Source organism: Schistocerca serialis, chromosome 4 (assembly GCF_023864345.2).
Source record: "Schistocerca serialis cubense isolate TAMUIC-IGC-003099 chromosome 4, iqSchSeri2.2, whole genome shotgun sequence".
Taxonomy (NCBI): Eukaryota; Metazoa; Arthropoda; class Insecta; order Orthoptera; family Acrididae; genus Schistocerca; species Schistocerca serialis.
Window position 1 is genome coordinate 753242143 of NC_064641.1, and position 21155 is coordinate 753263297.

The 21155-nt window shown below is 43.1% G+C and overlaps 1 protein-coding gene across 3 annotated transcripts in view; it reads left to right on the plus strand.

The window, feature by feature from the left end:
- The window catches only part of LOC126473294 (transmembrane protein 184B), a 133538-nt gene that overhangs the window by 87619 nt on the left and 24764 nt on the right, over positions 1-21155 (plus strand). The window contains exon 9 of one of the 3 annotated variants that reach the window (XM_050100260.1): positions 8210-9564. The exons of the other annotated variants lie outside the window; for them this stretch is intronic. Coding sequence (XP_049956217.1) covers positions 8210-8244 — 35 coding nt within the window. The 3' untranslated portion in view covers positions 8245-9564. Of the gene's footprint in view, positions 1-8209; positions 9565-21155 lie in introns of those variants that run through there. 3 annotated transcript variants of the gene reach the window in all.

Sequence of the window (21155 nt, forward strand, 5' to 3'; positions counted from 1 at the left end):
ACTAAATTCCTGTTCCATAGTGTGAGCCATTTGGGGAAGAGCACCTTACCTAGTGTCTCCAGCATGTGCCCTCCTAGTTCCTTCCATCTTTTCCTTCATGTTGTTGTCTGATAATAGGGTACACAGCCAGAACAGTAGCCAGCCCGTGTGGTGGGGTCACTATGTACCCTTTTGGTTGAGCCCCCTGAAAACACAGGGATCATACTTCTGATACCTAAGCTGTGATCTCCTCATGTAAGCCCAGGAGTGGTTGCATGTCATCCTGGAGCATCAGAACTCCCGGCAATGGCCTCCGTGCCAGACGGCCCTAGCTATGGCTGGGTGGCACCCATGGGGAGAGCCCCTGATCGGAGTGGGTGGTATCAGGGTGGACGCTATGCAAATGAAATGCTTATGGGTCCAGAACTCTAGTCATTCTTCTACGGCCGTCTCTTTGAATGGAACTGATTCTTTTAGTGCTGCTTCTTCTGCCCCTTCGGCCTTCCCTTCCACGGCCGCAGGGTTGGAGGAGGGTCAGACTTGTCGGCTAGGCGCGAAACCTTTCCCCCGCTACCTGGTTTACACGAGGACTGATGGGGATACTTTCACCAATACCAAACCTTTATTTTTTGTGGAACACATTGAAGACAAGTTTGGTGAAATGGACTCTCTGAACAAGATGCGATTGGGTTCGTTGTTGATCAAAACTGCTTCAGCTGCCCAGTTTGCGGTCCTTCATGCCTGTGACCATCTTGGCACAATTCCTGTGTTTGGATTTGGACACATCTTCCCACTGTTCGCTGACCCCTCTCTGTGGTGACTGTGGATGTTCACTCCATGAGGGGAGTTCCTGTGTCCCCCTCCTATGTGTTTTAATTGTCATGGCAATCATTCTCCACATTCACCAGATTGCCCAGCGTATAAGAAGGAAAAGAAGATACAGGAGTATAAGTCCCTTGATCGTTTTTATCCTACACTGAGGCTCGTAAAAAGTATTCACATCTTCATCCTGCCCTCCCTAGCCAGAGAAGCATCTGCCGGTCAGGAGTGCCCCTCCCGGGACCTCCCCTTATCGGCACCTTCCAGGCCAAAGGTCTGCTGCCACACAACGACCACAAGAACCACGGTCTGTGGGCCCCCAGGTCGCCCGCTCTCTCTCTCTCTCTCTCTCTCTCTCTCTCTCTCTCTCTCTCTCTCTGTTCCAGATCTTGCTGTAGCTAGCTCCCTCTTGCAGCACAGCCCTCCTAGGGTCGGCCCCCTGCAGGCCTCTGGTAGTGTTTGTACGTTGGCCTGTACAGATGTTGCTAGAACATGGATTCCTCTTCTAACTACATTGGAAGCGATTGCTGTTAGGGTCCACCTGGACTCTGGGGTCACAGTTTGCAATCTTTATCTCCCTCCTGACAGTATTCTTACACCTGCTGCCTTTCTTCAGCAACTTCCTCCTCCCTTCCTCCTTCTCGGGGATTGTAATGCTCAGAATCCCTTTTGGGGCAGTGCATTTCCATCTATTCGGGGTCTTCTCATAGACCAGTTTCTTGCAAACCACAACTTGTGGCTTCTTAATGATGGCTCGTGTACCTATTTCTGTGCTGGTCATGGTACCTTTTCTGCCGTTGATCTTTCTCTTTCTTCTCCCTCCCTCCTCCCTTCATTACACTGGTCGCCACACGACTACTTTTGCAATAGTGACCACTTCCCATTGATTCTCTCGCTCCTTTCCCACTCCCCGATGAACAGGTTACCTCGTTGGTCTTTCCAACGTGCCCATTGGCCTCTATATACTGCACAGGTTGTTTTTTCTCCTTCTTTGTCGGGTTGTATTGATGAGGTCCTACGTGATGTGTCTGATGTGATTGTTCACGCTGCTAGCCTTGCTATCCCATGCTCATCTGGACCATTTCACCACTGGCAAGTCTCATGGTGGAGCACGGCCATTGTCATCTGTGGTTGCTGTCAAGCTTTGCAATATCTTAAGAGGCAGAGGCACCCATCCATTGACAATCTTATTACCTTTAAACGCCTCTGCACCAAAGCCTGTTACTTGAGCAAACGGGTGTGTTGGGAACGCTTTGTTTCTTCCCTCGGTTCTACTGTCCCTATGTTGCGGGTATGGGCTATACTTCGCTCTCTCCAAGGTTGCCATCGGCATTCTATCCTCCCAGGCCTTGCCCTCCCAAATGGCCTTTGCACAGATCCCTTGATTCTCAAAGAACATCTTGCGAACCATTTTGCAACAGCAACAGCATCAGCCTCCTATATGGCTGCTTTCCTTCACCAGAAACAGTGGGCTGAAGCTTTCCTCTTATGTTTTACCCTTGTCACTTAGAATCTTACAATGAACCTTTTACTGAATGGCAACTTCTTTCTGCACTTTCTTCTTCTCATGATACAGCCCCTGGCCCAGACTCCATTCATCTCAGTGCTCCACGATGACAACATCTTCTCCGGGTGCTTAACTGTATTTGGCTCCAGGGTGACTTACCTTCTCAATGGAGGGATAGCATCATGGTTCCCGTCCTTAAGCCTGGTAAGAACCCCCTGTTTGTCGATAGCTATCAGTCAATTAGTCTGGGTCCTCGAATCTCAAGATCTGTTGTCCCCTTACCTGTTTGGCTTCCAAGAGAGATTGTCTCTGATCAATCCGATCATTTACTTTGCTTGAAATTCGCAGTTCGGCAGTATTTTTTGACCTTCACGAGGCCTATGACATGGCTTGGCTTGGCTTGGCTTGGCTTGGCGCCATCATATCTTTCTTGCACTTCACGAGTGGGTCTTCGGGGCCCACTCCCGATTTTTATCCACCATTTCCTGTTCCATCGGTCATTCAGGGTTTGGGTTGGTACTGTTTTAGTTCTCCGTGGACCCAGGAGAATGGCATCCCGCAGGGTTCCATATTGAGTGTACTTCTTTTCCTCATTGCTATAGATGGACTTGTGGCCTCCATCGGTCCTTTGGTCACCCCTGCTGTGTATGTATGTATGTGATTTCTGCATTTGGGTTAGTTCTTCTTCGATGGCCTCTGCAGAGTGGCAGCTCCAGGGTGCTATACATCGTACCTTTGCATGGACACACTCACACGGGTTTCAATTCTCTCCTTTAAAATCTCGGGTGGTCCACTTCTGTCACCGTACTACAGTCCACCCCGATCCGGAGCTCTACCATGATGCACAATTACCTGTGATCCCACAGTTTCGTTTCCTGGGTCTTCTTTTCGACAACAAGCTCACTTGGCTGCCTCATATCAGACTTCTGAAGATAGGATGTTTCCAGAAACTTAATGTCCTTCGCTTTCTTGCCCACACCTCTAGGGGTGTGGATGGCTCCACTTTTCTCCACCTTTATCGGGCTTTAGTGCTGTCTTGCTTGGACTATGGTTGTCAAGTTTATGGTTCGGCTGCTTCTTCCACACTGCGCCTCCTGGATGCGGTTCACCATCGTAGTATCCGTTTGGCCACCGGTGCCTTCCCTACTAGCCCTGTTGATAGTCTCCTGGTTGAAGCTGGGATCACCCCCCCCCCCTTTTCTGTTCAGTGGTCTCAGCTTCTGGTTTCTTATGCAATCGCTGTCCATTCCTCTCCCACTCATCCTTCCTATTGTATCCTGTTCCCAGAGCAAGGACGTCGCCCACTTGATTCCCGCCCTCGGGTGTGTTTACCAGTTGGGTTCCACCTCGTGTCTCTTCGCTGTGATTTTCAGCTTCCTTCTTTGTCCTGCCTCCCATGTCCCCCCCCCCTTCCCCCCTTCCCCCCCCCCCCACCCCCCCACCCCGCCCCTCCCCTTGGTTAGTTCCGCAGCCCCGGATTTGGATAGATCTCCACCGGGATCCGAAAGATTCCGTTCACCCGACAGTGTTCTGTTGTTTTTTTCTGCCAAATTTTATGGGAGTTTTGGGATGCTGTTGTTTTTTACACCGATGGCTCTAAATCTACTGATCATGTGGGATATGCCTTCACATCCTCTGTTGGCATGGAAAATCATCTCCTGCCAACTGCATGTGGGGTGTTTACTGCGGAATTGATGGCAGTTTCCCAGGCCCTTACCTTTATTAAACAGTCCCAACTCAAATGCGTTTTGTTATGTACGGTCTCAATGAGTGGCCTTCGGGCTATTGAACGGTGTTTTTCCTGCCATCCCTTGGTCTTGGCCATCCATGACTGTCTTGCTTATCTTCACCATGCTGCTTGTTCCACTGACTTCCTTTGGGTCCCTGGCCATTTGGGTATCCCAGGTAATGAGTTTCCTGATCGTTTGGCTTGGGGAGCAGTCACTTACCCCCCCCCCCCCCCCCCCTCTTCTCTGTAACCCCTCCTGCAGCGGATTTACGTCTCCGTATCAAATCCCACTTCGCACAATTGTGGGCCAACTCTTGGGAGGTTACCTCCCTGTCTAATAAACTTCGTGCGCTTAAGGTGACACCTGTCCCGTGGCGTTCTTCCTTCTTCCTTCTGCCTTTCCTGAAAGGACTCAACCAGGCTGACCCATAGTTTTCTTTTGCATAATGAGCCACCCGCACTTTGAGGTTGTGGAGCCTTCCAGTTGGTAGCCCACATTTTGACATTTTGGTTGAATGTCCCCTTCTTTTTGCTCTGCGTACTAAGTACAGACTTCCCGCACTTTACCTTTAATATTGGCAGACGATTCCCAGATGGTTGAACTGGTTCTCAGTTTCCTCCGTGAAAGTGGTTTTTATTTTCAGTTCTAAGATTTTCAATCTCCCTCTGGAGTAGGGGCAGGGTGGTGATGGTTGGGGTGTCTCCCACTATAAGCTGTGTTTGGAGATTCCTGACTCCCCTCCCTGGCCAAGACCCTCTTTTCTCTCCCTTTTCCTCTGTTTTTAGTGCTTTTCAGATTGGGTTAGTCTCATTTTCCAATACACCCTTTTACATTCTAGCAGTTGAACGCTTTTGAATAGCAGGTGGTCTTGCCTGTACTGCATCAGAGGAGGGATACTTCCTGCCTCTAGCATAGCTTTGGGGTTGCCCACTTGCTGACTTCCCTCCTTTTGTTTTCACCATTGACAACACTACTGCACTTTTATGTTTTTATTCTTATTATTATTACGAGGGCGGTTCAGAAAGTAGCCTCAGATTGGTCACAGTGCGGGTTGTGGGGGGAGTAGCGACGCCATCTGTGCATTCACGCACTCAACAGGTCAGTCGGCATCAAGCCGTGGTCGAGTGAACGTCGTACCTGCGCTAGTTTAGTTTTTGTGGCAGTTTGAAATGTGTGCTGCAATAGAAAACTCCGCCAAATGTGAAGTGCATGCTGTCATAAGGTTTTTTTACAGCCAAAGGATATTCTGCAGCAGCTATTCATCGTGAGCTTTGTGCCGTGTACGGGCCAAGAGTTATGAGTGAAGGAGTTGTCCGTGAATGGGTACGTTTATTTAAAAGTGGACGAGAAAACGTTCATGATAAAGAGAGGAGTGGTAGACCATCATTGGTGACTGACGAACTCGCTCAGACAGTTGATGCAAAAGTTCGTGAAAATCGACGTTTCTCAATTTCGGAGTTGTCTACTGGTTTTCCACAGATTTCTAAGACTCTCTTGTACGAGATAGTGACAGCAAGATTGGGTTACCGTAAGTTCTGTGCACGATGGGTGCCCAAAATTCTTACCGACCACCACAAAACTCAAAGAATGGCCTCTGCATTAGACTTTGTCACGTTATGAGGATGAAGGAGAACCATTGTTAAACAGAATCGTGACCGGTGACGAAACGTGGATTAAGTACGTGAACCCTGAGACAAAAGAACAATCAAAGATGTGGGCACATTCAAATTCGCCTACCAAACCAAGAAAAGCCTCGCAAGATTTTTCTGCCAGAAAACTGATGGCAACGGTGTTTTGGGATGCCAAAGGGGTGTTGTTGGTTGAATTCATGGAACGTGGTACGACCATTAATCAAGATGTGTATTGTGAAACAATAAAAAAGTTACGACAGGCTATACAGAACAAACGCCGTGGTATGCTGACTTCCGGTATCGTTTTTTTGCACGATAACGCCCGTCCTCACTCTGCTCGCAGAACAACGGCCCTTCTTGAGTCCTTCAAGTGGGACGTTATCAACCATCCACCTTACAGCCCAGACCTGGCGCCAAGTGATTATCACCTCTTCATGCATTTGAAGAAATGGCTCGGGTCACAGCGGTTTGATGACGACGAAGAGCTCAAAGATGCGGTCACAGGCTGGCTCCAGGCACAAGCGGGTGATTTTTATGCAGAAGGAATTTCAAAGCTTGTGAAGAGATACGATAAGTGCCTCAATCGCTATGGAGACTATGTAGAAAAATAGTGCAAAGATGTAGTTGTAAGATGTATATATTAAAATATTTTTATTTAACTTGGTGTATTTTTTTAAATCAACCGGAGGTTACTTTCTGAACGGCCCTTGTAGTATTATTATTATTATTATTATTATTATTATTATTATTACTACTACTACTACTACTACTACTATTACTATTACTATATGTAGTCTCTTACCTTTTATCGTTATGACTCTTCTGAGATGTAAGTCCATCTGAATGGACCACCTTTGAAACAAGGGACTGATGACCTTGCTGTTTGGTCTCTTCAATCCCAATCAACCAACCAACGCAAAAGATTTCTGTAGGATTCAGGTCAGGACTCTGTAGGATTCAGGTCAGGACTCTCTGCAGGCCAGTCCATCACAGGGATGTTATTGTCATGTAACCACTCCACCACAGGCCATGCATTATGAACAGGTGCTCGATTGTGTTGAAAGATGCAGTCATCATCCTTGAATTGCTCTTCAACAGTGGGAAGCAAGAAGGTGCTTAAAACATCAATGTAGGCCTGTGCTGTGATAGTGCCATGCAAAACAACAAGGGGTGCAAGCCCCCTCCATGAAAAACATGACCACACCATAACACCACCACCTCCGAATTTTACTGTTGGCACTACACCCACTGGCAGATGATGTTCACCAAGCATTCACCATACCCACACCCTGCCACATTGTGTACCATGATTAGTCTCTCCACACCACGTTTTCTCACTGTTCAATTTTCCAATGTTTAAGCTCCTTACACCAATCGAGGCACCATTTGGCATTTACTGGCGTGATGTATGGCTTATAAGCAGCCACTCGATCATGAAATCCAAGTTTTCTCACCTCCCGCCTAACTGTCATAGTACTTACAGTGGGTCCTGATGCAGTTTGGAATTCCTGTGTGATGGTCTGGATAGATGTTTGCCTATTACGACACTCTTCAACTGTCGATGGGCTCTTTCAGTCAGCAGATGAGGTCAGCTTGCACGCTTTTGTGCTGCACGTGTCCCTTTACAATTCCACTTCACCATAACATTGGAAACAGTGGATCTAGGAATGTTTAGGAGTGAGGAAATCTCGCATACGGACATATGACACAAGTGACACCCAATCACCTGACCACGTTCAAAGTCCAGTGAGTTCCACAGAGCACACCATTCTGCTCTCTCACATTGTCTAATGACTACTGAGGTCGCTGATATGGAGTACCTGGCAGTAGGTGGCAGCACAATGCACATACTATGAAAAATGTATGTTTTTGGGGATGTCCGGATACTTTTGATCACATAGTGTACTCCCTCTTCTACAGTGGATGATTAATTTGATTGAAAATTTAATTATATTTGTGTCAGTTCTCTTGTTCTATTGTTAATGTATTCCTTCCACTGTGTGTGTGTGTGTGTGTGTGTGTGTGTGTGTGTGTGTGTGTGTGTGTGTTTCATTGATATTCAGTTTTATGATTCATTTCAAGAACTGTTTGAAGAAACAGACAGATAACTTTTGCATTTCGTTATTTCATTATTTTGAAATTGAAATGTCTACACATGTTCACCACATAGCTGCAAAAATACAATAACTAAACAGATTGCTGTGTCTAATTGGCAGTTTGAAATGATGATCCAGCCATTATATCAAATACTGGTGAAAATAGTAGAGACTTAATATCTTGGAAAGAGAGAAGGATGTCATAATTCAACAAGTTTATTAATTTATATAACTGATACACCAAACAGTTCGTTACCAATATTATGTGCTGTACTACTTCATTTTTATGAATGGCTCCATGGTTTCATTGTGTGTTGATCTAATATGATAAACAGTTAATTTGAGTCTGAACTTCTTGTACAAGACCATGACTTAACATTCTTTTACAACTTACAATTTGTGGTGTTCTTAACCATCATGTTTTTCTCCTGATTTTTGTTTTTTCAGAAGTTGTTTCAAGTCAGCCATATGAGAAACTATGAGCCAGTTTTATCTGAACTTCACTAAGCATTCTTTGTGGTCTGCCAACGCCTGCTTCATGAAGATCTGCATGTCACTGCTTGCATGCATTTTCTGGACTGTAAACATAGCATGGAAAGAAACCTACTTTGTACAAGGCTTTCTGATTTATTTTTACCCACTGTGATTAATTTCATTGCTTGTTCTTAACCTTATGCTAGTAATATATGCTGCTTGTTTGTAAAAATCTATCTGCGCTGACCTGTACACAGCAACTCTATTCAAAGTATTATTTTTATACTCTCTGGGTAGTTTTAATGTTGTTCTGCATGTTGAAAGTGTTGTCCATGGCATAGTATTAGTGACCATAATATAGCTGATTGTTGTTAAAAGAAGTGTAAAACATTGTCCTTCCCATAATCGACAAATTTATTATTCTAACACAAGGAAATGGAAAGTTTTTTATTATACTTTGTGACATTATCATGGGGTTCCTATTATTTGAGGTTTTCTTTGTCAGAAATATTTATTTTAAAAAAATGCTAGTAGCAAATGTGTGGATTTCATTCATACGTCTATAAATTTTGTGGAAAATAGTTACAGTTAACATCCTTTAATTTTTTGTTGTTTTTTGCATTTCTTTATTCTTAGTTCCTTTCCCCGCCTTTTGTAAACAAATATCAGTTTGCCATAACTGCCATCACAAACTTTTGTACAAATTGTCTTTGTTGTAAAAATATATTGTAAATATGTTTGTTCATATGTAGATAATATTACAAGGAAGAAAGGCACAAAAAAGATTAAAGTGGTTACAATGAAAATTGTATTTAGTTGATGAACAGACTGAGGAGCAGACATGTCTGAGACCTTTTGAACGACATGTTTCTTCTTGGCTCATTAGCAAAAGAAAAAAGAAAGACGTGTAAAAAGTGAGAAAATGGCACACGAAATGCAATTCTTTCCCACACATGTGTATCAAGAGTGACATAAAGGTAGAGGATGTTAGAGAATGTATTTGCTGTTAACTTGCATCTGTCTTTTGAGCAAATAGCATACTTTTGTATTTAACACATACATGTGCCATTTTTCTTTTAGTTTCCTCCTTATCATCTATTCAAGAACAATAATTTAGCTCTAAAGGCACAAGATTAGGATGTTACTTATGAAAGGGCATGTGTACATGTGTGTTTACTCCACTATGATTTTATCATCATTAAGTGTATTTTCACTCTTTATCTTTGTTCCTGTCTCTCATTTTTGTCTCTCTTTTGTAGATAGGTAGGTAGTTGTATGTAAATTTTTGCATTTTTTTGAATAAATTAGCATATACTTAAGAACCTTAATTTTGTGAAGATTGTTCTAATTGAATGCTATTTAATCTTTGCATTTGCATTAAATCAGTAACTGTCAATATTCATTCATACACTCTCTCTCTCTCTCTCTCTCTCTCTCTCTCTCTCTCTCTCTCTCTGTTTTCATGAAGCACAAAGATAGATAGTCTGAAACATGCAAAAGATAAAATAAAATGTAATTAGAGCTCGTGATTGACTTACTTAATAAATGGGGAAACCACCAGACTCGGACATCCCTGTTTCATCAAGACAAATTGGAATTGGAGGAAAAAGGGTGGAAATCACTACTAATCAAATGGAGAAGGTACTTAGCAGCAGACATGAAAAATTGCTTAATGTTCAGGTGAAAGTCCTTCATCAGACTTGAGACACACACACACACACACACACACACACACACACACACACACACACACACACACATACACACAAACTTTGTATGAAAGCCAGTCAGTTTTCTGCCTTTTTTGTGAGCGTGTCTGCTCAATCATTCCTGTATTTGATAAGTGGTGATCTATCTTCATTTACATCCTGACTTTTCCATTATTGACCAATAATAAGTATAGTATACAGAAATTATGATTTGTGTAGAAAGTGTGCAACCTCAGGGGCTATGTTAGAAGCAGCATGAGAGAAAGGAAAGAAGAGAGCTATTAGGCTTCAAGTTTAGAGAAGATTGGGGACAAGAGAAAAAGCTGCCTTTTTGTTATGGTTAATTTCCCATTGTCTGAAAGACCTTTGGGACAGCACCTTAGTGGTACAGGCAGCAATTTTACTTGAGACCAGTCACCGATTCAGTTCTGGATTTATATTCAGTAACAGCATTGCTCAAATTCCCATTTAGCATCTTGGTGTGTTTTTCCCCTACAACATATTCTAAATAAATTGAAGCTATTGTCAGAAGAATTCCTGCAATAAGGTCCCATGCTGATTTTCTGTTCCATCCTCAGCCTCTAATGATCTCATTGTCAGCAGTATGTTTAATTGTAGATTCTTTTCCTTCTCAATAATATTTCTGAGGAGAACTAATGCCCTTCAAGTAAGAGGTTTTGTCAGGCATTTGTAAGTTACTTACAACATAAATACGAAAACATGTATGAATGATTTTGAAGAAAATTATTTGAACATAAGGAACAGAGAAATGTTTATGCACATTGCAATGGGAAGTAATTATCTCCAGGGAAATTGTTTTTACAAGTGTAAGTGTGAAAGCCTTTCAGTTCAGTTCCTTATTCATTAAGAACACTGGGAACATTTCAGACTCCCATATTGCAAGGTCAAGGTAATGGCACACTCATGATAATGACAGTTATGCTCTTCTCCAGCCTGTAAATGATGGACTTAGTGTTTAGCTATATCATGTAAGATATAATGGGTTGTGCTTGTTATATTGATTGTGCTGTTATGGAGGCATGCAGGATGTAAGGAAGGAAGAAACCTAACTCGGTGCTGGTACGTACAGTATTTTGAAAAACACCAAGGGTGTAGTCATTTAATGTGATTAGTCAACCAGTTTTTTTTTACTATCAATGATAGGATCTTAGGTTCTTGGTCTATAAGACATGATGGGGAAGTTAGGAAATTAACCTTAGATATTTACACTCAAACTGGTCTTAAACTATTACATACATCCCCATGTCTACAACAAGCCAGATGTAATTGTACACTGACATTTATGAGAATTTGAAAGATATACAGGGTGGTCCATCTGAAGTTTCGGATGAGATTATCTTGAAAACAATACATCGGGTAAAAATAGTGGGTTAGACAAGTTCGTAAGCTCAAATGAGGACATCAAATGATACTACACGTGACCTCCAGCCCCTGCCCCCTTGGGTGGGGCGGGGGGCAACTTTCAAATTTTAAATGGAAACTCCCATTTTTTATTGCAGATTCGGTTTCTCCATAAAAAAGTAATCAAGTTTTGTCTGAAACATTTTTTAAAACCGTTGACAGATGGCACTGAATTCAAGAAAAGTTAAAATTGGGGAAGAATTCCGATTTATTTAGAATGATCCAAGAAGGACGCATCAAATCGATACAAAATGTGCACCAATTCTTTCATTATGCCAAATTAAGCTATTTTCTTACAAAATGTATCCTACCCGCCACAGTTTTTGATGGAGGGAGGCGGAATGGTATTAAAATCTCATTAGGAATCTCTTCACAATTGCACTACTCACCCAACTGTGGTGCTACTGTGGCCAAATTGTGAACTATGGTTCAGTATAAAGGTTGGTGCAATGCGATCAGATGTCACTTCACTTTCAGAATGTGAACCGTACACATCAACAGACGAAAGAATTGGTGCACATTTTGTATCGATTTGATGCGTCCTACTTGGATCATTCTAAATAAATCGGAATTCTTCCCCAATTTTAATTTTTCTTGATTTCAGCGCCATCTGTCAATGGTTTTAAAAAATGTTTCAGACAAAACTTGATTACTTTTTCATGGAGAATTCGAATTTGCAATAAAAAAATTGGTGTTTCCATTTAAGATTTAAAAGTTGCCCCACCCAAGGGAGCGGGGACTGGAGATCATTTGCAGTATCATTTGATGTCCCCCTTTGAGCTTACGAACTTGTCTTACCCACTATTTTTACCAGATGTATAGTTTTCGAGATAATCTCATCCGAAACTTCAGATGGACCACCCTGTATATATGTGAGTGAAAAGAAATTTATAATACAGTTACACCCCCACAAACCATGGAGCTTGGTGCAGTGAGATGGCATATGTGCCTCAATAAAGTAGGTAGCCCTACGGGAGGTACACCAACACTCGATGGGAATCTTTTATGAGGCCAGGCTAACAGATATTTCCTGATCAGGGGCAGCAGCCTTTTCAGTATCTGCAAGGGAACTGGTTGGATGATTAACAGCATTGACCTTTTAATATTAGCCAATAGGACCATGCTATGATGGTGCTGAAGGCAACGGGAAACTAGAGCCATTGTAGTCCCTGAGGGCATATGGATCTATTGCACAGTTAAACGATGATGGCATCTGCATAGGTAAAGTATACTGGAGATAAAATGGTCCCCGAGAAGAACCTCCACGTGGGTGCTACCAAAAGGGATGTCCTCCGAAGTAAAAATGTATCGTGCATTCAGCAGGTTGATGCATAGAATGTTACATCTGTTACTTGTGTAGGAAGGTTAGAGAATTTGAACATGGAAAACTTGAACAGCTGAGTGCAAAAAGGATAACATTCCATCCACCAGGTTTCTGGGAAAACAAAAAAATCTCTTTGCTGCCCAACTACACGTTTTATTGAAAAACTCGCTGTTAAGCAATTGTAGTACAAGTATCAAGTGGTTATGTCTCAAAATGTCGTAATAGGAGTGCCATTAGTTAACGACTAATGATTGAAAAGGCTGAAATATTATCCTTTTTCCACTCACTGCAGTAAACACCTCAATAAATAATAAGAAAGGCTATTGGGGCAGGAAATAGTCCACAACAAAATACTGAAGACAATAGATATTACTTACAATGAACAATTTATTTACTGAAAGAACAAGAAGTAGACATTTTAAAGTTTACTGAATCATTTTGAGATACTTCACTCATCAATGTCGCTGTTCACTGTGTCAGAAGTAGGCCACTGAAGAATCTCATCATAAAATGACCTGTGTTTTTCAGGCACATAGTATTTGACCTAGACATGTCCTGCAGCTTCTTACATTTGATAGGGACTTTTCCAACATATGCTTTGCTCTTGGGAGCACCACATCCTCTTCCTTCTTCAGCTTGAATGTCCTCTAAACTAGGCCACCGGTGATCTCAAAAGCCTGCACAAAACCTTTCAATTTATTACTATACACCATATGTCTGTATGTACTAATGTCAAATGAACAGCCACCCCTCCCAATGTCCTTGGACGTCTTCTTGAAGTAGTGAGGCCACAAATATGTGAAGTTCAGCACTGGATTCAAATGATTTCCTCCTATGCTTGATTCAAATAAATCTGATCAAGTCTTAGAATGATGATTGAGAAATTTGTCACAGGGCAAGACACCCTGGCCTTGAATTGGATAGTAGTGGTTGATGGCCAAGAATCTGTCATTTATGGTGAAGAGCCATGTTAATGTGTAGTTGCAATTCTGTCCAGCACATGCATCACTAAATATACTGCCGTTTGTGAAAATTGCAACACCGAGAAGGAATTACCTGAATCATTTTATTAGGCACTACATTTGACAAATAACTCTGCATTTTCATCTACATGTTCGACACTCCGAACCAGTCCTATTTGCAGATGACACCATTGTATTGATTGAAGGTGGAAATAGAAAGGCTCTTAGGCTGTATGCTGAAGTCATAAATGAAAAGATTTCAGAGTGATTTGTGAAGAATAAGCTACTGATTAACCCTTAAAAAAAAAAAAAGAGATTGTGAGAATAATGAAAAATGCAAACAGCTGAAAATCATGCAAACTACGATTGGCTGGCGACTAGCCTCTACCCCTTGAGTCGCTAAAATGTCAATCACAATATTGTTTCAGTCAGAGTATAGGTCAGTAGTGGTACAAAACAAATTCATAAATAAAGTTGAAGAAACATACCTTAATTTTTGATGGCAAATGTACTCCTCCTCAGATCATTCCTGCATATGAACTCATCGCATATGGCATCAAGGTTGAGTTTCATTGATTCATCTCTATGGGTGATGAGAAGGGCGATGGCATTAAGACGATCCTGCTTCTTTCATTTGTGTCAGTTTTTCTTTGAAATCTGGCTAAATACATTGATATTCGATTTTAAGGATTTCAATTTCAGTACAGCGTCTCTGTGGCAGCCCGATGCTTCATGAGCTTTCAACTTTTCTTCAAGTTCGAAAAAACAGTTTCCATGAAAGTTTTTTCCATTTTGTGAGAAAACTGAAAATGATTTTCTTCAAACATTTGTCTCCAAATTTTGCAAAAAATAACATCTTTTACCCTTTTGTAATCTATCCATGCAAATTGCTGTTTCCAAGAGGGCTGATAACAATGTTGTTTTTTTCCGGGAACTGTGTTTTTTGTCACCGCCACTGTTCCGTCACTATCTGTGTCTTTGTTGTCACACACAGCACCACTAACACTGGGTCTACTTCACCATCGTTAACACTTGCTGCATTGCCACATGTCCTCCTAATTATAAACTTGTCCATTTTAAACTGGACGGTAAGGGACGAAAGATTAACAGCTGAACTGAGTCATGGTAAGACTAACTGACCACTGGCGATGCCCAGCTCCGGAATATTTATGTTCACTGCCAACATTAGCTACGGCCTGTGTAACAGTACTGTGCACCTAACAAGAAGTAGCCATGTAACAATAGTGTTGATTATTGTCAGGGCCGACTCTAGGGAGGAGGGGGGGGGCGAACTGTTTCATCGCCCAGGGCGGCAGATTTTTGGGGGCAGCAAATCCATCTTGTGTAAATGAATGAATGTGAGAATAAATTGGAAATACAAATTGACAATTATCTATGGTACAGAAACAGTGTGCTCCAATTTACGAAAGAAACATTTCCTCCAACAAAAATGGCTTAAAATGCATTGCACTGTAAATGTATCACTGACTGCTGCTTTGATCTTAAAGACATATTCACAAGAAAGAGACGAATGAGTGTGATATGTGAAAATAAGGCGTCATGTATGAAATATATTGTGTGAAACGTTGACAAAGTCGTAAAGGGGGGGGGGGGGGGAGCACTTGACATTTTTGCGTGGGGCAGCAAAATCCCTGGAGCCGGTGCAGATTTGTGTGGTGTTGTACCTAGTGATTGTCACTAGAATTTACAAAAATGAATAGTATTTAACGTTACCTAGTCCTTCTAGCGATCGCCATCAAATTCAGTGTTACTATTGCTCATTAGTTTCTTTTACAAGCTGCCAGCAGGCTGCTGTGGGAGGAAGTGGAGCTCGTCCTAGAAGCCAAAGTGCTGCAAGCTCATGGTGAGCTTTCATTCCCCACATTCCTCCATACAGTAAAAGTGTGCGAATGGTGCAGATGCAAGGGACAAACCGTGTCATGACTGTTTGTCATATGCAGAGGTCAGAGGAGTAGCAGAAAGGAATACGCAATAGCTCGTAAAATCGGTATTTTTTTCCTACATAATCATCACATACAAGTTTTAACAAATTTCCCAGTAAAGGATGAGGAAGGGGGGGAAAGCGGTGAGAAATGCATGTTTGGATATTGCGGGCGGGTGGGGTGGGGGGGGGGGGGGGGGGGTGAGGCCCCTACTTTCAACTACTGGGGGGGGGGGGGTCAAAACGTACCTTGCCCCCCCCCCCCCCCCTAAGTCAGTGCCACTGCATCCTTTGCTTGTGTCAACTTATCTAAGTCCCATCCCCTTAATTTTGTACCTTTCTGTAATTCTTCAGTGTGTCTGCATTTCATAATTACTAAATAATGGCCAGAGTTCATCTCTGCCCCTGGAAATGTTTTATATTTTAAAACCTGCTTCCTAAATGCCTGTCTTACTGTCGTCAATCTATCTGAAATTTTCTGTTCTGCCTTATTACTAATTACTAGTCAATATCCACAAATATCAACCCATCATGTGATGTTACTGGTACTTTATATGAGGTCAGGCATAGTGCTGTGTGTGAAAGAAGTCACAGTACTGACCAGCTGTGTATAACTGTTGTTGTGCAGCAGTATAAGTAAGTGCTACAACAAACAAACCAGTCTATCAACATCAACAGTCACATTCAAACTGTGACCAGCTGCAACATCAGTCAACTGGTTTTTGAGTAAGCTATGCACCACAGTGCCAATAGCTTGAACAGCTGCTGGTAACACATACGCCGTTTCGATCCTCCACATTAGCACCAAATCTTTAGAATGCCATAACTTCCTTTCCTCCTACCCAATCCATTACTTTTGCCCTTTTGGCTCCCATCTCAACTTTGTACTGCCCTTCCCTCATTTATTTCTCTCTCTCAATATCCCCCATTTGGTATATTGTTATTATGAATGTTAATCCTTATTTCATCATTTCCACTAAAGTCTGACAGTATCCCACTCACTTTTGCCTCTCAGTACTTCTCTACTGCCTTCGTGTCTTGTTCACCTTACTCGTCCTGTGCCTCTCACGTCCCACCCCATACTCAACCACCACTTGTCTGCCCTGGCAACCAAATGTCAACAGTGTTGGTGCTACAGAGTTGAGCACTTGGGATTTTCTGCATATGTATGAGAAAACTCAAAAACAAATGAGCCTACATAAATCTGTAAATGTTCATATGTGCCACTCATGGTTCATCTGCAAGTAACCTATCTTCAACGTTCTTTTCCGTTGTTTTTGTTACAATCCTCACTACAAGCCAACATGTATTGAATATAATTAATTTTGTAACAAAACATTAAATTTGTCTGTTAACCCACAAACCTAAAAGTAATTGTTCTCAGTGGTACATTAATCTGAACCACAACAGAAACTGGTACGACACAGTTTCTAATTAAGTTGAACAAAGTCCGAGCACTACTTTACTTGTAAGCACGCATTTAGTAATCAAATTTCCATTGATAACAGCTACTGATGAAGAACTCATCACTAGGCAGCCTTACATTTGCTGTGGATGTTCATGTGACTGGCCTGCAATATCAGCCATATTCCTTCCACAGGCGCCCTTGCCAGACATGGCCAGTATCACGCATATCAATACATACGTATCTTCCTTTCACGGGTCTGGCAGAGTTACTAAATCCCCCCACCCCTCCCCCTTTGAACTGACCCATAGGGCTTATATGTGCCCAGAGGTACAGGGATAGATGACATGGTGCAATTGGTTGGGAGCTGGGGTACGTCAAGGTGGAAAGCTCCTGGAAGCTGTCTGGAGCTACAGGCAGCAATGGTGCTGGATCTGAAGTTTCTTGTATAGATCCAAAAACTTCTGGGAGCAGAAGCATCTCCAAAGGATGAGGCTGGTCCATTGATTCAGTTTTTGGTAATGCCAGGTCAACATCCATGGGTGTGTTTTGCACCTCGTGGGAAGGTAGGACCATCTGACCATCCTCTGTGACCCAGGAGTGGAGAAAGCTATATTGTTGTTGGGAGATGGAGGTGACTTTGGATTCCTTGATTATAGGGCCCACTGAATGAGGTACCAAACTGGAGGTAGTTGTGCTACTAGTGAAGCATTCCATCTGCTGTAGCCAACTACACCCACTGATGTCCTTGCTGTTCCACCACAGACCCACTTGTCTGTACAAGGCCAGTAGATGTAATGCTGTGGCAGTTGCTTCATCCTAGAAATCACTCAATGGGATTAATGCAAGAGTTGGAGCACCTAATATTGCCAGGGATGACAGTACCACCACCCAACATCATTCATCATCATCTTTAAGGAGCACCACACCTTGCCAAGCCTGAAGTTGATGCCACTGACAAAAAACAAACAAAGGCCAGCTGGTTTTGCATCTGAAAGCCTGTTAGCCCAATCTGACCAGACATATTGCAGGACTCGTTAAAGAAGTGGGGTCATGCCAAGACATTGTAGCAACATCCTGGGGAAATTATAGGGAACTCATCAAATGATAGCTCCTGTTTACTGTCTAATGATCAACAAACTGTTTCCTTGCAGTCAAATTTAGGATTGGGACCTCTCAGAAGGTGAGACAGCACTTACACTTTAGAAACCCGAGCAGAAGTATGGCAGTGAATGGAGTATTGGAAATTTGTCAAATACGGTGTCCATCAATGAAGGTAATGCATTGTACATTTTGGCATTTTAGCAACTGATTAGATGAGTGATTGACAGTTGAAGATAAGATTAAATTTGCAACCACACAACAATATTCATACTTTATGGACACTAGATATAATGGCAAATACTTCCTTTTCAATCTAAGAACAATTTTCCTCAGCTAGAGTAAGAGTCTTTGATGTAAACATGATAGGCCTTATCTTGCCATCCTCTAACACAAGAGCCAGAACAGCCCTAATGCCATGTGGGGATGACTACACTAACCACACTAATGGCAATTGGGGCTGGTAAGGCACAAGCCAGTGGGCTGATTAGAGGGACAACTTTTAAAACTTATGAAAAGCGTAATGGCATTCTTTAAGGGAAGGAGTTGAGCTTTGGAGGCTGCCTGGATAATAAGTCACACATAGTGATTCATTTTTCCTAGAAATACTTGAAGGTTCTTAACAAATTTAAGATCAGGCATGTTTTGAATAGCCTCTACATATCCTGTGATGGGTTGATGGCCCTCTTCACTCAGAATGTAATGTAAATAAGTGACCGCTAGTTGGAAGAAGGCACAGCTGGAAAAGTTAATGGAAGGCCTTTCTCTGCAAGAGCTGCAGAAACCAGATGTAATTGTGTAAATGTCTATCTGTCATATGACCGGTGACCAAGAAACTTCACACAGTATGGAATTCCTGCACTAGTCTATTCAAGAAACTTCTGGAAAATGGCAGAGGCATTGGCTGTATCAAAAGGTAACCCATTATATTGATAAAGTTAAAATGGTTGTTCAAAACTAATATCTTCCATGAATCCTTGTCAAGAAGCAACTGAAAATATGTCCCTGCTAGCTCAACTTTTGAGAATAGTTTACCTGATGGAAGTTGAACAAAAGAATTCATCTGGGCGAGGCAAGGGTTAGGCATCAATGCCTGTTGATTGTAGGAAACAACCTTAACCTCATCATTACTGGCCAAATAAATAGGGTGGGAGTCTGCAAAATCTTGCACTTGCTTTCAGCTTGAAGACAATGTAGGCTTGAAAGTCAATTGCTTTCTCCCAACCAAGTTCAAACAATGTCAGAAACTACAAACAAAGTGTGCCATTGTAATGTAATTGGGTAGATAAATAATCTACTCACCAAATGGCAACAGGAGAACAAACATATAAAAGGTATTACAGTTTGCAGGCTTCTGGACACAATGGCTCCTTCTTCTGACAGAAGGGTTGAAGGGGAAGGAAGAGGGGTGAAGGAAACAGACTGGTGAGGTTTAGGAAAAGGGATAGAGTTCGGAAAAGTTGCCCATAACCCCAGTTCAGGGGAGACTTACTGGATAGGATCCAAAGGAGAGACTGATTGTTGATGATCTGAACCAGATGAGATTTGAAACCTGAGAACGTAAAGGTGGAAAATGGGGTAATATGCAAGAAAGAGATTACTGATAAAGCATTGTGCTTGAGTTAATAAGAGCAAAAAGCTAAGTGCATTGCATGTGATACAGGTGGGAAGGGGATGGCAAAAAATAGACAAGTCAGAAAATAAAAGATGTATAAAAGAAGAAAGGAATAGTCACTTTGAAGAAATGCAGACACCAAAGAAATTAACATAAATTATGGCCAGCTGGTTGGTGAGAACCAAGGACATGTAATGTCAGTTCCCTCCTGCAGAGTTTTGGGAAACTGGTGTCTGGAGGAAGAATCCAGATGGCGCACATGTTGAAACAGGTACTAAGATCATGAGTGTCTTGCTGTAGAACATTCCCTACAACAGGATATTTTGTGTTGCCAGTATGCACCCTCTGCCTAAGCCCATTCATCCTAACTGATGTAAAAGGCCGAACAGTGTTTAAATTAACAGCTGGTGTACCACGTGTCATGTTGCAGGTGCCTCTTCCTTTGAAGTATATATTTGCCACTTATTGGGCTGATATACACTCCTGGAAATGGAAAAAAGAACACATTGACACCGGTGTGTCAGACCCACCATACTTGCTCCGGACACTGCGAGAGGGCTGTACAAGCAATGATCACACGCACGGCACAGCGGACACACCAGGAGCCGCGGTGTTGGCCGTCGAATGGCGCTAGCTGCGCAGCATTTGTGCACCGCACCCGTCAGTGTCAGCCAGTTTGCCGTGGCATACGGAGCTCCATCGCAGTCTTTTACACTGGTAGCATGCCGCGACAGCGTGGACGTGAACCGTATGTGCAGTTGACGGACTTTGAGCGAGGGCGTATAGTGGGCATGCGGGAGGCCGGGTGGACGTACCGCCGAATTGCTCAACACGTGGGGCGTGAGGTCTCCACAGTACATCGATGTTGTCGCCAGTGGTCGGCGGAAGGTGCACGTGCCCGTCGACCTGGGACCGGACCGCAGCGACGCACGGATGCACGCCAAGACCGTAGGATCCTACGCAGTGCCGTAGGGGACCGCACCGCCACTTCCCAGCAAATTAGGGACACTGTTGCTCCTGGGGTATCGGCGAGGACCATTCGCAACCGTCTCCATGAAGCTGGGCTACGGTCCCGCACACCGTTAGGCCGTCTTCCGCTCACGCCCCAACATCGTGCAGCCCGCCTCCAGTGGTGTCGCGACAGGCGTGAATGGAGGGACGAATAGAGACGTGTCGTCTTCAGCGATGAGAGTCGCTTCTGCCTTGGTGCCAATGATGGTCGTATGCGTGTTTGGCGCCGTGCAGGTGAGCGCCACAATCAGGACTGCATACGACCGAGGCACACAGGGCCAACACCCGGCATCATGGTGTGGGGAGCGATCTCCTACACTGGCCGTACACCACTGGTGATCGTCGAGGGGACACTGAATAGTGCACGGTTCATCCAAACCGTCATCGAACCCGTCGTTCTACCATTCCTAGACCGGCAAGGGAACTTG